The following is a 13,846-nucleotide window of genomic DNA, read 5'->3' on the forward strand; positions in this document are numbered from 1 at the left end:
ACAGTCAGCAAAAACAAGACCAGGAGCTGACTGTGGCTCAGACCATGAACTCCTTATTGCCAAATTCAGACTTAAACTGAAGAAAGCAGGGAAAACCACTAGACCATTCAGGTATGACCTAAATCAAATCCCTTATGACTATACAGTGGAAGTGAGAAATAGATTAAAGGGACTAGATCTGATAGATAGAGTGCCTGATGAGCTATGGAATGAGGTTCGTGACATTGTACAGGAGACAGGGATCAAGACCATCCCCATAGAAAAGAAATGCAAAAAGCAAAATGGCTGTCTGGGGAGGCCTTACAAATAGCTGTGAAAAGAAGAGAAGCAAAAAGCAAAGGAGAAAAGGAAAGATATAAGCATCTGAATGCACAGTTCCAAAGAATAGCAAGAAGAGATAAGAAAGCCTTCTTCAGCGATCAATGCAAAGAAATAGAGGAAAAGAACAGAATGGGAAAGACTAGAGATCTCTTCAAGAAAATCAGAGATACCAAAGCAACATTTCATGCAAAGATGGGCTCGATAAAGGACAGAAATGGTATGGACCTAACAGAAGCAGAAGATATTAAGAGATGGCAAGAATACACAGAACTGTACAAAAAAGATCTTCACGACCCAGATAATCACGATGGTGTGATCACTGACCTAGAGCCAGACATCCTGGAATGTGAAGTCAAGTGGGCCTTAGAAAGCATCACTACGAACAAAGTTAGTGGAGGTGACAGAATTCCACTTGAGCTATTCCAAATCCTGAAAGATGATGCTGTGAAAGTGCTGCACTCAATATGCCAGCAAATTTGGAAAACTCAGCAGTGGCCACAGGACTGGAAAAGTTCAGTTTTCATTCCAATCCCAACGAAAGGCAATGCCAAAGAATGTTCAAACTACCGCACAATTGCACTCATCTCACACGCTAGTAAAGTAATGTTTAAAATTCTCCAAGCCAGGCTTCAGCAATACATGAACCATGAACTTCCAGATGTTCAAGCTGGTTTTAGAAAAGGCAGAGGAACCAGAGATCAAATTGCCAACATCCGCTGGATCATGGAAAAAGCAAGGGAGTTCCAGAAAAACATCTATTTCTGCTTTATTGACTATGCCAAAGCCTTTGACTGTGTGGATCACAATAAACTGTGGAAAATTCTGAAAGGGATGGGAATACCAGACCACCTGACCTGCCTCTTGAAAAATCTGTATGCAGGTCAGGAAGCAGTAGTTAGAACTGGACATGGAACAACAGACTGCTTCCAAATAGGAAAAGGAGTACGTCAAGGCTGTATATTGTCACCCTGTTTATTTAACTTATATGCAGAGTACATCATGAGAAATGCTGGACTGGAAGAAACACAAGCTGGAATCAAGACTGCCGGGAGAAATATCAATAACCTCAGATATGCAGATGACACCACCCTTATGGCAGAAAGTGAAGAAAAACTAAAAAGCCTCTTGATGAAGGGGAAAGTGGAGAGTGAAAAAGTTGGCTTAAAGCTCAACATTCAGAAAACGAAGATCGTGGCATCCGGTCCCATTACTTCATGGGAAACAGATGGGGAAACAGTGGAAACAGTGTCAGACTTTATTTTTCTGGGCTCCAAAATCACTGTAGATGGTGACTGCAGCCATGAAATTAAAAGACGCTTACTCCTTGGAAGGAAAGTTATGACCAACCTAGACAGCATATTCAAAAGCAAAGACATTACTTTGCCAACAAAGGTTCGTCTAGTCAAGGCTATGGTTTGTCCTGTGGTCATGTATGGATGTGAGAGTTGGACTTGAAGAAGACTGAGCGCCAAAGAATTGATGCTTTTGAACTGTGGTGTTGGAGAAGACTCTTGAGAGTCCCGTGGACTGCAAGGAGATCCAACCAGTCCATTCTGAAGGAGATCAGCCCTGGGATTTCTTTGGAAGGAATGATGCTAAAGCTGAAACTCCAGTCCTTTGGCCACCTCATGCGAAGAGTTGACTCATTGGAAAAGACTCTGATGTTGGGAGGGATTGGGGGCAGGAGGAGAAGGGGACGACAGAGGATGAGATGGCTGGATGGCATCACTGACTCGATGGACATGAGTCTGAGTGAACTCCGGGAGTTGGTGATGGACAGGGAGGCCTGGAGTGCTGCGATTCATGGGGTCACAAAGAGTCGGACACGACTGAGCAACTGATCTGATCTGATCTGAACAACATTCTGTTTAGTCCATTAAGCCTCCTGTTGAGGGCTCAAGCTCAAACATACAAATCTGAAGATCCTTTTAATGATACACAACAATCTTCAGTTTTGCTGTGGCCCGAATAAAAACAGCATGAGTTGACAGAACTGTGGACAGAGTTTAGCTGACTTTTCAACATCTGGTAATCCTTTTTCACCTTCACCACCATCAGCAGGGGTGTTAGTATCCCCACTGTGGAGATAATGTGAGGAAAGTATGGTATGGAATTTGAAAATATGAGAACTGTTGACAATATGAGAACATACCTATATGAATACTGCATGTTTGGCTGTACCTTCCCCAGAAGAAAAATGCAAAAGAGCAAGCACTTTTTTCCTTCTCTAAGAAGGAAAAAGTAAAGGATATGCAGTATTTTTTACATTCCAGTAAAGATAAACTTTTAAGAAATTTTTCAGTATCATATTTTATGCTACAGTAACAAAAAATAGGCTATATAATAATGGTAGTAGCTATTGTTAACTGAACTCAAACTACTTACCTATGTATTAGTAACTATGTGTAACAAGGTACTGTAAATAATTGTATCAATATCAAGCACCACGTTTGAGTGCTCTAAAGGTATTAACTCTAAGCTAAAGAGGAACAGGTTATACCACAACTACTACATAAACTTTCAACCAATATAGCATATTATCACAATATTATACTAAGAACTTCAATTACCTTTTCAACTTAACCTTTTACTACAAGCTGATGACATAAATGCTATTATCCTATATTAATGGGCATCATTCTAAGTGTTTACACACATTAACTAATTAAATAGTCATAACCTATGAGGAAGGTACTATCATTGCCCAAATTACTTGTTCAAGGTCTACGCTAATAACAGGCTTCCCAGGTGGCGCCTGTGGTAAAGAACCCACCTGCCTATGCAGGAGACATAAGAGAGGCAGTTCGATCCCTGCGTCAGGAAGATCCCCTGGAGAAGGAAAAGGCCACCCACTGCAGTATTCTTGCCTGGAGAATCCCATGGACAGAAGAGCCTGGTGGGGCTACAGTTCACAGGGTTGCAAAGAGTCAGACACACCTGAAGAGGCTTAGCACACAGCACACGGCATTGCTATTAAGTGGCAGAAATGTAGGAGTCAAACCTAGGTCAATTCAAGTTCTCATGTGAAGGGCTCTTACTTCACATGTTGTTCCCAACTGATGGGAAATGTTGATTTGCAGTATCTTCTAGTCCCCCCTACATAATCTTTCAATTCTACTTTTATGTTATTATCTTTCCACATCACAAACTGAAAAGTGGCTCGAGGAAAGGCTGATGTTTTGGGTCCAAAAATCTCACTCTGAGGAGAAACGCCCATATTAGCTTATTTGAATGAAGAGAAAATAATTATAATTTCTGGGCAACTGAAAACTGCTATTTTCTTATGTTTCTGTGATATATTGTGACACTGAACAAATCCTGAAGTGAAAAGAACACACTTTTAAACAAATATATACAAAATTAAGTGAAGAAGTAAAAAATGAAGTATTTCCAAAAGTTCAAGATAATGCCAAGTTATAGAAGACAAGTAAAAATTCTCTTAATCTTCATTTCTGTATTTTAAAACTTTTAAAATCCTTAGGACCCATCAAGTCCTTCAGAATGGGCTCCAGTCTGCCTTTGCATCCTGGTTACCACCCAGTGTTACTCACGCTCCCTCCTCAGCAGTTAGATTTTACTCCCCTCTCCCTTCACTCAGTACTCCCTCAGCCTGGCAAAGCCCATTTATTTTCAGATTCATTAGACTGAGGCAGCTCTGAAGCTGTGGCAATTTAATTCAGCAAACCAAAACCTAAGCCTGTAGGTGCCTCAAGGTTATGAAATCCAAACACCAAGGACAACCAACCACAGACAGACAACTAGGCTTTAAGTCACAGCCAATCAAGAAGGTCCTTGCTTTGCTTCCACACTTTTCTATACAGTTGACCCTTAAACTAGACAGGTTTGAACTGCTCAGGTCCACCTGTACATGGATTTTTTTCAACAGTAAATACTACAGTACCACACAATTGCTGGTTGGCTAAAGCCACAGGTAAGGAACCATTGATAGGGAAGAATTTCAATACAGAGGAACCCCCTATTTGGAATTAAGTTACGGGGACATTCAACTGTTCATAGGGTCAGTGCCCCTAATCCCACACTGTTCCCCTGGCTCCTGTCAGAAAAGTGCTCCTAACCACTTTCACTTTGGCGTTTCCTGATCCAAATCAGTTTGTGCTCCCTTAACTCTTAGCATTTGCAATATGCCTCAGTTTATCTTTTAACAGTTCCACTGTCAGAAGGAGATCCTTGACAACCCCCAGGAGGTCCCCTCACTAAGACAGACCAAGTTTAATGAGATGACTTATTTTGCGAACAAATTAGCCTTACTACGATTATCTTAAATAGAAATGATGCTGATTGAAGAGAAAAAAAAATTTATCACTGTTGTTCAGTCACTAAGTCATGTCCGACTCTTTGCAACCCCATGGACTACATAAAGCACATCAGGCTTCACTGTCTTTCACTATCTCCCAGAGTTTGCTCACATTCATGTCCATTGAGTCGATGATGCTATCTGACCATCTCCTTCTCTTTTGCCTTCAATCTTTCCCAGCATCAGGGTCTTTTCTGAGGAGTCAGTTCTTTGCATCATGTGGCCAAAGTACTGGAGCTTCAGCTTCAGCATCAGTCCTTCCAATGAACATTCAGGGTTGATTTCCCTTAGGATTGACTGGTTTGATCTCCTTGCAGTCCAAGGGACTCTCAAAAGTCTTCTCCAGGACCACAGTTTGAAACTATCAGTGCTTCTGCACTCAGCCTTCTTTATGGTCCAACTCTCACGTCCATACATGATGGAAAAACCATAGCTTTGACTATACAGACCTTTGTCAGCAAATTGATATCCCTGCTTTTTAATATGCTGTCTAAGTTTGTCATAGCTTTTCTTCCAAGGAGCAAGCGCCTTTTAATTTTATGCCTGCAGTCATCATCTGCAGTGACTTTGGAGCCCAAGAAAATAAAATCTGTACTGCTTCCATTTTTTCCCCTCTATTTGCCATGAAGTAAAGCATATTCAAAAGCAGAGACATGACTTTGCCAACAAAGGTCCATCTAGTCAAGGCTATGGTTTTTCCAGTGGTCATGTATGGATGTGAGAGTCGGACTGTGAAAAAGGCTGAGCGCTGAAGAATTGATGCTTTTGAACCGTGGTGTTGGAGAAGACTCTTGAGAGTCCCTTGTACTGCAAGAAGATCCACCCAGTCCATTCTGAAGGAGATCAGTCCTGGGATTTCTTTGGAAGGAATGATGCTAAAGCTGAAACTCCAGTCCTTTGGCCACCTCATGCGAAGAGTTGACTCATTGGAAAAGACTCTGATGCTGGGAGGGATTGGGGGCAGGAGGAGAAGGGGACGACAGAAGATGAGATGGCTGGATGGCATCACTGACTCGATGGACGTGAGTCTGAGTGAACTCCGGGAGTTGGTGATGGACAGGGAGGCCTGGCGTGCTTCAATTCATGGGGTCGCAAAGAGTTGGACACGATAGAGCGACTGAACTGAACTGAGGCAGGGAGGGATGGATTATTTCTCTATGAGCTGAACAAAAGCATTTAGTTTATAGTTAAGCAGAGGGGGAATGTCCTCTGAGGCAAGCTATTAAGTATGATTAAAACAATGAAAACCAATTCAAAGGAACAGTTCCAACATGGAGTCAGAATTGGCTTCCTCCCTGCAACAGTTATCTGAGCCATACAAAATTAGTAAAACTGGGGACTAACGTGCAAGGGCCAATGAAAAAAAAATAGTGGTTTTGCTTTTGTTTAATTTATAAACTCAGAAAGGTCTTTGCTAAATGCCTTTTACAAACCTTTGTAAGCATAATAAATTAAATTCTAAAGTTGGGAAACTAAGCAACTGTTTTTGTCTCACAAATGTCTGAAAAAACAGAAATGTAAACGTAGGCCATAAAGACCTGAATTAGCTCACGCCACTGGCAAGATCTGAAACCAAGGGAAAAAATGTGGCAGTTTTAAATCCAAACTGCTGAATTGTTTCCTCAGCCAAAACTTACAGATAGTAAACCTTAATTAACTCAGCAAGCAACTTTAATGTATTCCAACTGTTTGTAAACTAGTAACTTTATATGGTAATACCTGATTCTTAGTTAAGCTTTTAAATGAAGCCATGAGATTGTTAGCGGAAGCACACTGAATGAAACCGCCCACCCTGGCCAGGCACCCTAGTAACCATTTGCATGAGTTGTTTTAGACACGAGGTCCTGGTAAGGAACATGGAACTAATAAGCCACCACCAACCCAAAGAGTCTGGGAAAGGTCAAAAAGAGACACTAAGTGTCAGACCACCTCCTAGAATCCTCCTCTCTGGCATCCATCTTGGCTGAGCGATGACAACCCGGAAACTAATCCCATCAACATAAAACCAGAGACTTCCAAGCTGAGTGGCAGAGCAGTTCTCCTGGGTTCCCCTACCCTACTGCTCTCCGCCTGGGTGCCCCTTCCCAGTAAATCTCTTGCTTTGTCAGCAAATGTGTCTCCTCAGATATTTTCGAGTGTTAGACAAGAGCCCACTTTGGAGCCCCATTCCTGCAACAAGATCTTGAGTTTGCCTGTTTATATCTGTGTCCACGTTATACACATGAAATATCTCTACTTCTAAAAAAGTATTATTAAAATTTGATTTAAAAAGAGCTCTATTTAATCTTCATAAAAAGCTCTTACTTTTAAAGAAACTGGTCATGATGACTTTCAGGTTCACATGAACTGAGAAATAGTCAATATTAAATTGATACCTGATATTAAGGTTTAGGTTTGTTAATCTAATTAAAATAAGACATGCTGTTAAGATTATTTTACCTAGGTTTAATAAATAAGACCTTACTAGATCTCTTGCAAGAAAATAACTTGATATAATGAAACTTAAAAGTGAATGTAAATAAGAGCTTTAAAGTTAAAACTCTTATCTTTTAGAAGTGACTACTTAAAATGATCTTTCCAGATATAACTTAAAAATTCTGGAGTTATGCTAACTGATGTGATGAAAATTTATTAAATAGCTAAAAGATACTAAGACATCAATTACTAAGTAGAAAAACAAAGTATTCGGGAACATTAATGAAAAGGTTTGGTATCACCCGAGATGTTCTCTATAAGAAAACAAATGTTTTTAGAAACTATCACTGGTGTTTATACACCAATCTACAGAATGCCAATGTAAGACAGTTCATAACTGCTTACTTCTTAGCTTTACTAAAATTAAGGTTTTAAGAGTTGAGGATTCTAATTTAAACATGGAATTAAAAAGCTATGAGAAATGATACAGTAACTTTCAGTATACAGTAAGAAATGGAATGTATGTTTTCAGAAAGGTATGAAAAATGAAATTACATTTTAATGAGGAAAAAGAATGTATGAGCCGGTTGATTTTATTTGGATGGAAAATGAGAAGACAGGCTGAATACAGAAAGTGTTGAGAGATTTTGTAAAGAAAAAGGAAAAAGTTTTATCCATATTCAGGATTATGTAAATTTAGATTAAAGTTGACTAAAGGGATTTTGTTAAGTAAGCTAGGAATTTGATTTCTGGGAGAAGTGCTCCTTTTTAATAATAAATTGTGTGATCTGCAACCTTAAGTGATCTCTATTTGTTTTCCTTTAATTGTTTTATGACTTTGGTTGAATAAGTATTCTTTCAGTGACCTATGATACTGTGTTTTAAAACATTTTTGATATTTCTAACAAAATTCCCAAATATCAAAATCTAACTAAGCTGTTTTAGCTTCCAGCTGACTCAGAGATAGACACTTCGAAGAAACATCTCCAAAACATCTCAGAGACAAATGTTAAATTAAGTTTATTTGGCATTGTTAATTCAAAAGCATTGTCAAATGATTGAAGGTGAACTTTAGGTTATAATGTATGGATAAATATCATTAATACAGATATTTCAAAATTTATATGAAATCCTTAACATCTGATATAATGCTACCAGTCATAATTCTAGTGGTTATACTAAAATATCCAAATTTCCTAATTACACTGTACTCAAATCTTTAACTATGCTATTTTAAGTTTTGTCCTTCAGAGACTATCATAATTTTATACTGCCTTTACAAAATGAAGATTTTCAAGAAAACTCATAAAAAGAACTTTGAAACAAATAAACAAATGTGTTTCTGATAGCCTTAATACCACTAAGTTCAGTTCAGTTCAGTCGCTCAGTCGTGTCCAACTCTTTTCGACCCCATGAATCGCAGCACACCAGGCCTCCCCGTTCATCACCAACTCCCAGAGTTTACTCAAACTCACGTCCATTGAGTCGGTGATGCCATCCAGCCATCTCATCCTCTGTCGTACCCTTCTCCTCCTGCCCCCAATCTCACCCAGCATCAGGGTCTTTCCAATGAGTCAACTCTTCGCATGAGGTGGCCAGAGTACTGGAGTTTCAGCTTCAGCATCAGTCCTTCCAAAGAACACCCAGGACTGATCTCCTTTAGGATGGACTGGTTGGATCTCCTTGCAGTCCAAGGGACTCTCAAGAGTCTTCTCCAACACCACAGTTTAAAAGCATCAATTCTTCGGCACTCAGCTTTCTTCACAGTCCAACTCTCACATCCATACACGACCACTGGAAAAACCATAGCCTTGCCTAGATGGACCTTAGTTGGCAAAGTAATGTCTCTGCTTTTGAATATGCTATCTAGGTTGGTCATAACTTTCCTTCCAAGGAGTAAGCATCTTTTAATTTCATGGCTGAAGTCACCATCTGCCACTAAACTGGGTAACAAATTACAAACTAATGGAAAACCTGATTACTTCATGCAGATCAATAGGAATCAACTACATGAAACTAAATGAACTAATGAATTATGATTTACATCTTTGACTTTAGAAAACATACTAACGTGAATCTGTTTTCCAGTAGTTCTTTTTCTCTTATGCTGTGTCCTACAACAGGTTGATAAAGTATGCCTTTTTGTAAACAAAGATAAAACATTTATCTTTTTCTCTCTGCCTGATCCTGCCAAGATCTGGCTTCTCCAGCTGGATCTTCTATGGACTTGAATGGTTATTGCAACTGGATTACAACTCATTAAACTAATAACTTTTAATTTGTTGTTTCTAAATTGTTTATGCTTTTGTCTCTCTGCTACACTGACTTTGTCAAGGTTACTAGCCAAATTGCTTATGTCTATTTTATAAGATTGCCCTCTCTTAGATGTGTAGCCAGGCCTCCAACAAATGTTACAGTGACTTAAAGCAACTGATCAAAAAAATAGAGATCTGTATGCCTTCAATAACAGTGTATTCTAGGTATGGGAAGATGCAACAGGGGAAACATCTCCTGAATCCTAACAGGTTAGAAGGTCGAGGATCCAGTGAATCTTCTATTATCTATCAATGGGCCTAATCCAGAAGTTAACACCTGAAGCGACATATCAACAAGAACTTTCGTCTGATCTCAGACATCCTTCCAGAGTGGCGGGACAAAAAAAAAAAAAAAGTCATGAAAAGTCTCTCACATATGGTTGAATTTCCAACCGTGGAGAGGTACTGTGAAACAAACATTTCCTCCCACAACAGTAAACACGCATGTCCAGCCATCAGCGTTTTGGGGCTTCCAAATGTGAATGAGGGCTCCCAAAACAGAAAACAAGGCCTGCAATTCAGCAGATGCCACCACTCAACGACCCTCAGCCTCAGTGCTGAGGGGCTCGGAGGCATGTGAGAAATCAAAAAAAACCAGGATGCTGGCCTCAGATAGCTGAGAGGCACAGGACAGGAATGACTTCAAAAACCCCACACTCCTGCATCTTCCCATTCAGAGTAAATTCCTTAACTTGAGATTGTCTATTTTCTTTAATTAACAATAAACTTTGATGTGCAAACTGCCTGGGGCCTTGTTACAAACTTAAATAAATCCTAACTCCCTCTCCGGCCTTCTCCGGCAGTTTCTCAGGGCTACATGACACGCCGTCTCCCTGGCTTGAAGTCCTAAACATTCCCATCAAATAAAACACTCCTTTCAGGTTGTGACTACTTTTTTTAGCGGACTGGCAGGAGGAGCCATGAGGCGCCGACCACGAGGAAAGAGATTAATAGCACAGAGTTTCACAGCCTTCCAGGGCCACGCCGCCCAGGCAGAGCCGTGCCGCCCAGGCAGAGCCGTGCCGCCCAGGCAGAGCCGTGCCGCCCAGGCAGGACCGCGGCGCGGCCCCCTGCCCGGCCCCCTTAGGCCAAGCCTCTCACGCCCCCAGCGTCCCCCGGGTCAGGCCGTGACCCAGGCGACGCGGGAGCGTGACGTCCGCCCGGCGCCGGCGGGTGACGTCGGCCCGACGAAGGGGCGGCAGTTGGACTCTACCATCGCTGGCGCCCCTGCCCCTCCCCTCCGGGCCTGGTGTTTCCCGGGTTTAGCAGCTTATCGCCGACTTACCTTCCCGTCGCTGTGGAAAGGGAGGCCGAGCTCCTCGGGGGAGAGGGGGGTGCGAGAACATGGCGGTTCTTCGGCCTGCCTTTCGGCGGCGGCCTCGTAGTCCGGGAAAGGGTTGGGGAACGCCCGATCTTCCATATCTGCGTCCCCGCCCAGCTGCAACTTGAGCCTCCGGGACATGGTCTCGCCCATGTCGGCCGCGCGCCCTGCCCTCCGCGGGGCCGCGCGGTACGGCGAGCGAGCTGGGACAAGCCTCCTCAGAGGCGCTCGGCCGGGCCACGGCGGGCGGCGGTAATCCCTAGGAAAGCGGCGGATGCGCCGCGTCGCGCATACACGTGGCTGTGGCTGGCGCCCGGTCCCGCCCCGACCTGTCTGGGGATGGGCCCCCGGGAAGGCTGCGGCGCCTTGCAGTTACCAAGGCTCCGCGGCACGGGGTCCCCTCCGAGGAGGAGGCTCCAGCCGGCCGGCGGCGCCGCGAGGACAGCGTCTCCGGGGAGGGCGCGGTCCTTCCCTGTCATCCCGCTGTTGGGGGGGTCTGGAGGAGGAGCCAACGCCTTTTTTTTTTTTTCCCCTTCTTTTAGGTTAGCCCCTTTGTTTTGAATAAACGAGTATCTTAGGTAACAGCAGGTAATGTGAAAGCATACTTAATCACCTAAATATTTCATTGACCCCAAAGTTCCTTCAGTAATAATTAAATTGCCCAGGAACATAACGTATGTTATAAAGGACACGAGCAAGTAAATCTGCAGTTGTATGATCACAACATAGTTAACAGTCTTTACTGGTTCTCTTTTTTTCTTCTTGTTTAATTATTTGAAGCTAAATAGATGTTATAGATGTCATGATTTCTCCTCAAGGGAAATATATTTTTCCATTATTTCGTTTTTTAATTTTTGTTTCCATTTAAACATGATTGAATGCCAAATGGTACTAGGTGATGACAAAGATAGTTTCTGCCCTGGAGATTCCAAGTTAGAAAAGTAAGCGTAGCTTAGCATAATATGAATACTCTTCTGGAACTAAAAAAGGTATAAATTAATACATCAAAAATGACATGATAGAGGAAAACAATATCTACCACAATAAAGGCTCTATTCTGCCTCTGTAGCCTGGCTTCCCACTCCTGCCTGTCCAGGTGTCTCCTCTGAACTGTACTACGATAAACATGTTAAATAGCCTCTACCCGTAGGATGACCATGGAAAACTCCAGTGTAGGAGAAAATCACTGTAAAGGTGTTAGTCAGCATAAACATATATCCTAAGTGTTCAAGGAAACAGAACTGATATAACGGGATGCCTTGAAGGCCCACTCCACTTTCCTGCTTCATTTCTTTGTCCCAGTGTCCATCTTTCATCCTCAGTGAGGACATTTTCTAACCACTCCTGAATTGTGATACCTTTTTGTTGTTCAGTCACACAGCCGTGTTTGACTGTTGAGACCCCGTGGACTGCAGCACGCCAGGCTTCCCTGTCCTTTACCATCTCCCAGAGCTTGCTCAAACTCATGTTACCTTTACCATATAGGAAATTCAGTCCCCTAACTGCTGAGACTCATCTGTCTTAGGAGCCATCCCTCTCCCACTTCATGGATTTTGCTGCTGCTGCTGCTGCTAAGTCGCTTCAGTCGTGTTCAACTCTGTGCGACCCCATAGACGGCAGCCCACCAGGCTCCCCCATCCCTGGGATTCTCCAGGCAAGAACACTGGAGTGGGTTGCCATTTCCTTCTCCAATGCATGAAAGTGAAAAGTGAAAGTGAAGTCATTCAGTCATGTCTGACTCTTAGTGACCCCATGGACTGCAGCGCAGTCCCATGAGCTCCTCCGTCCATGGGATTTTCCAGGCAAGAGTACTGGAGTGAGGTGCCATTGCCTTCTCCAATAATGGAATGTTGAAAGTGAAAGAAAGTGAAGTCACTCAGTTGTGTCCGACTCTTTGTGACCCCGTGGACTGTAGCCCACCAAGCTCCTCCGTCCATGGGATTCTCCAGGCAAGAATACTGGAGTGGGTTGCCATTTCCTTACTAGGCAAAATAACCCACAGCAGATGTTTCCCAAAGCCTGAGTTATTTAGACCCTGACACCACAGGTATGTGCAGCAGAAACATCCACTGCTGGCTTTGGTGTGTTTGGCCTAGTGACCTTTGACCTGTCTCTACCCCTTGTTGACTGAAAAAAAAACAGTGCGCAGTCTAAGCGTTGAGAATTACATTTTATCCCATGGTCGTACTGAGGACGATAGCCTGTGATGGCAGCCTCTCAGATAGTTCTGAGGAGCTGTTCCAAAGAGGAAAAGGAGGAGCCAGGATACATAGGAGTTTGCTGGGAAAAAAAAAAAACAAACCTGTAGTTGAATATCAAAAAGTTACTGCTAATCACACACACACACAAAAACTCCTGACTTCACAAATTAATGATTTTAGTGCAATCCACTCCAGTCTTCTTGCCTGGAGAATCCCAGGGACGGGGGAGCCTGGTGGGCTGCCGTCTATGGGGTCGCACAGAGTCGGACACGACTGAAGCGACGCAGCAGCAGCAGCAGAGGCCTTCTAAGATGCAAGAGTCCAGGCTCATTGACATTATTTCTCTGATCTGCATCTCACCTATCTGGGGTTTCAATATCGTTTTTTTCTTCATCATGAATCCCCTCAGGGCGTACCACTGGGGGCAACCACAGTGGATGATGGCTCTATGATCAGAACATCCCTTGTTTGCTGCAATGGCAAGGCGACATTTTGTTCAGAAGCTGGTGTGAGGTAAAGATAGTTTTTCTCCTTCTCCTTAAAATCTTGGTGATAATCATGGATAACTACTGGCAGGTACACAAACTTGTCCTAAGGACAACCAATATTTTCAAAGACCAAAACTCTAAACCTAGTGTAAGGACTTGGCAAATTTTCCTAAACGCTGTCCGACCTGCAGGTTCCTGTTCTCAGTGGAGATTTCATTTACACTGTTTTTCAAGAAATGGCAGTCTCCTTTCTTCACCTCCTGTCTCCAAGAGGCTTCTTAATGCAGGAGACATGGGGATCTGTTCTGACCTTTCAAACCTCAGGACCACCCTCCTCTGCTGGACACTCTTTAGTAGTACAAGGACTTGGCCAGTGCCTAGAAATTACAGACGTTTTAATTATTTTAGGCCAAACCAAATTCTTAGGGAGGGCTTCCTTCCCAACCCTTCCATGTAATTGAGATGGTCAG

The 13,846-nt window shown here is 42.7% G+C and overlaps 1 protein-coding gene across 1 annotated transcript in view; it reads right to left on the reverse strand.

Moving 5' to 3' along the window:
- The window catches only part of LANCL2 (LanC like 2), an 84,243-nt gene extending 73,119 nt beyond the window's left edge, over positions 1 to 11,124 (reverse strand). Inside the window, exon 1 of the mRNA XM_025272897.3 lies at positions 10,652 to 11,124. Coding sequence (XP_025128682.3) covers positions 10,652 to 10,840 — 189 coding nt within the window. The 5' untranslated portion in view covers positions 10,841 to 11,124. The remainder of the gene's footprint in view (positions 1 to 10,651) is intronic.
- Positions 11,125 to 13,846: the final 2,722 nt, after the last annotated feature.

The sequence above is a fragment of the Bubalus bubalis genome, chromosome 21, assembly GCF_019923935.1.
Source record: "Bubalus bubalis isolate 160015118507 breed Murrah chromosome 21, NDDB_SH_1, whole genome shotgun sequence".
Taxonomy (NCBI): domain Eukaryota; kingdom Metazoa; phylum Chordata; class Mammalia; order Artiodactyla; family Bovidae; genus Bubalus; species Bubalus bubalis.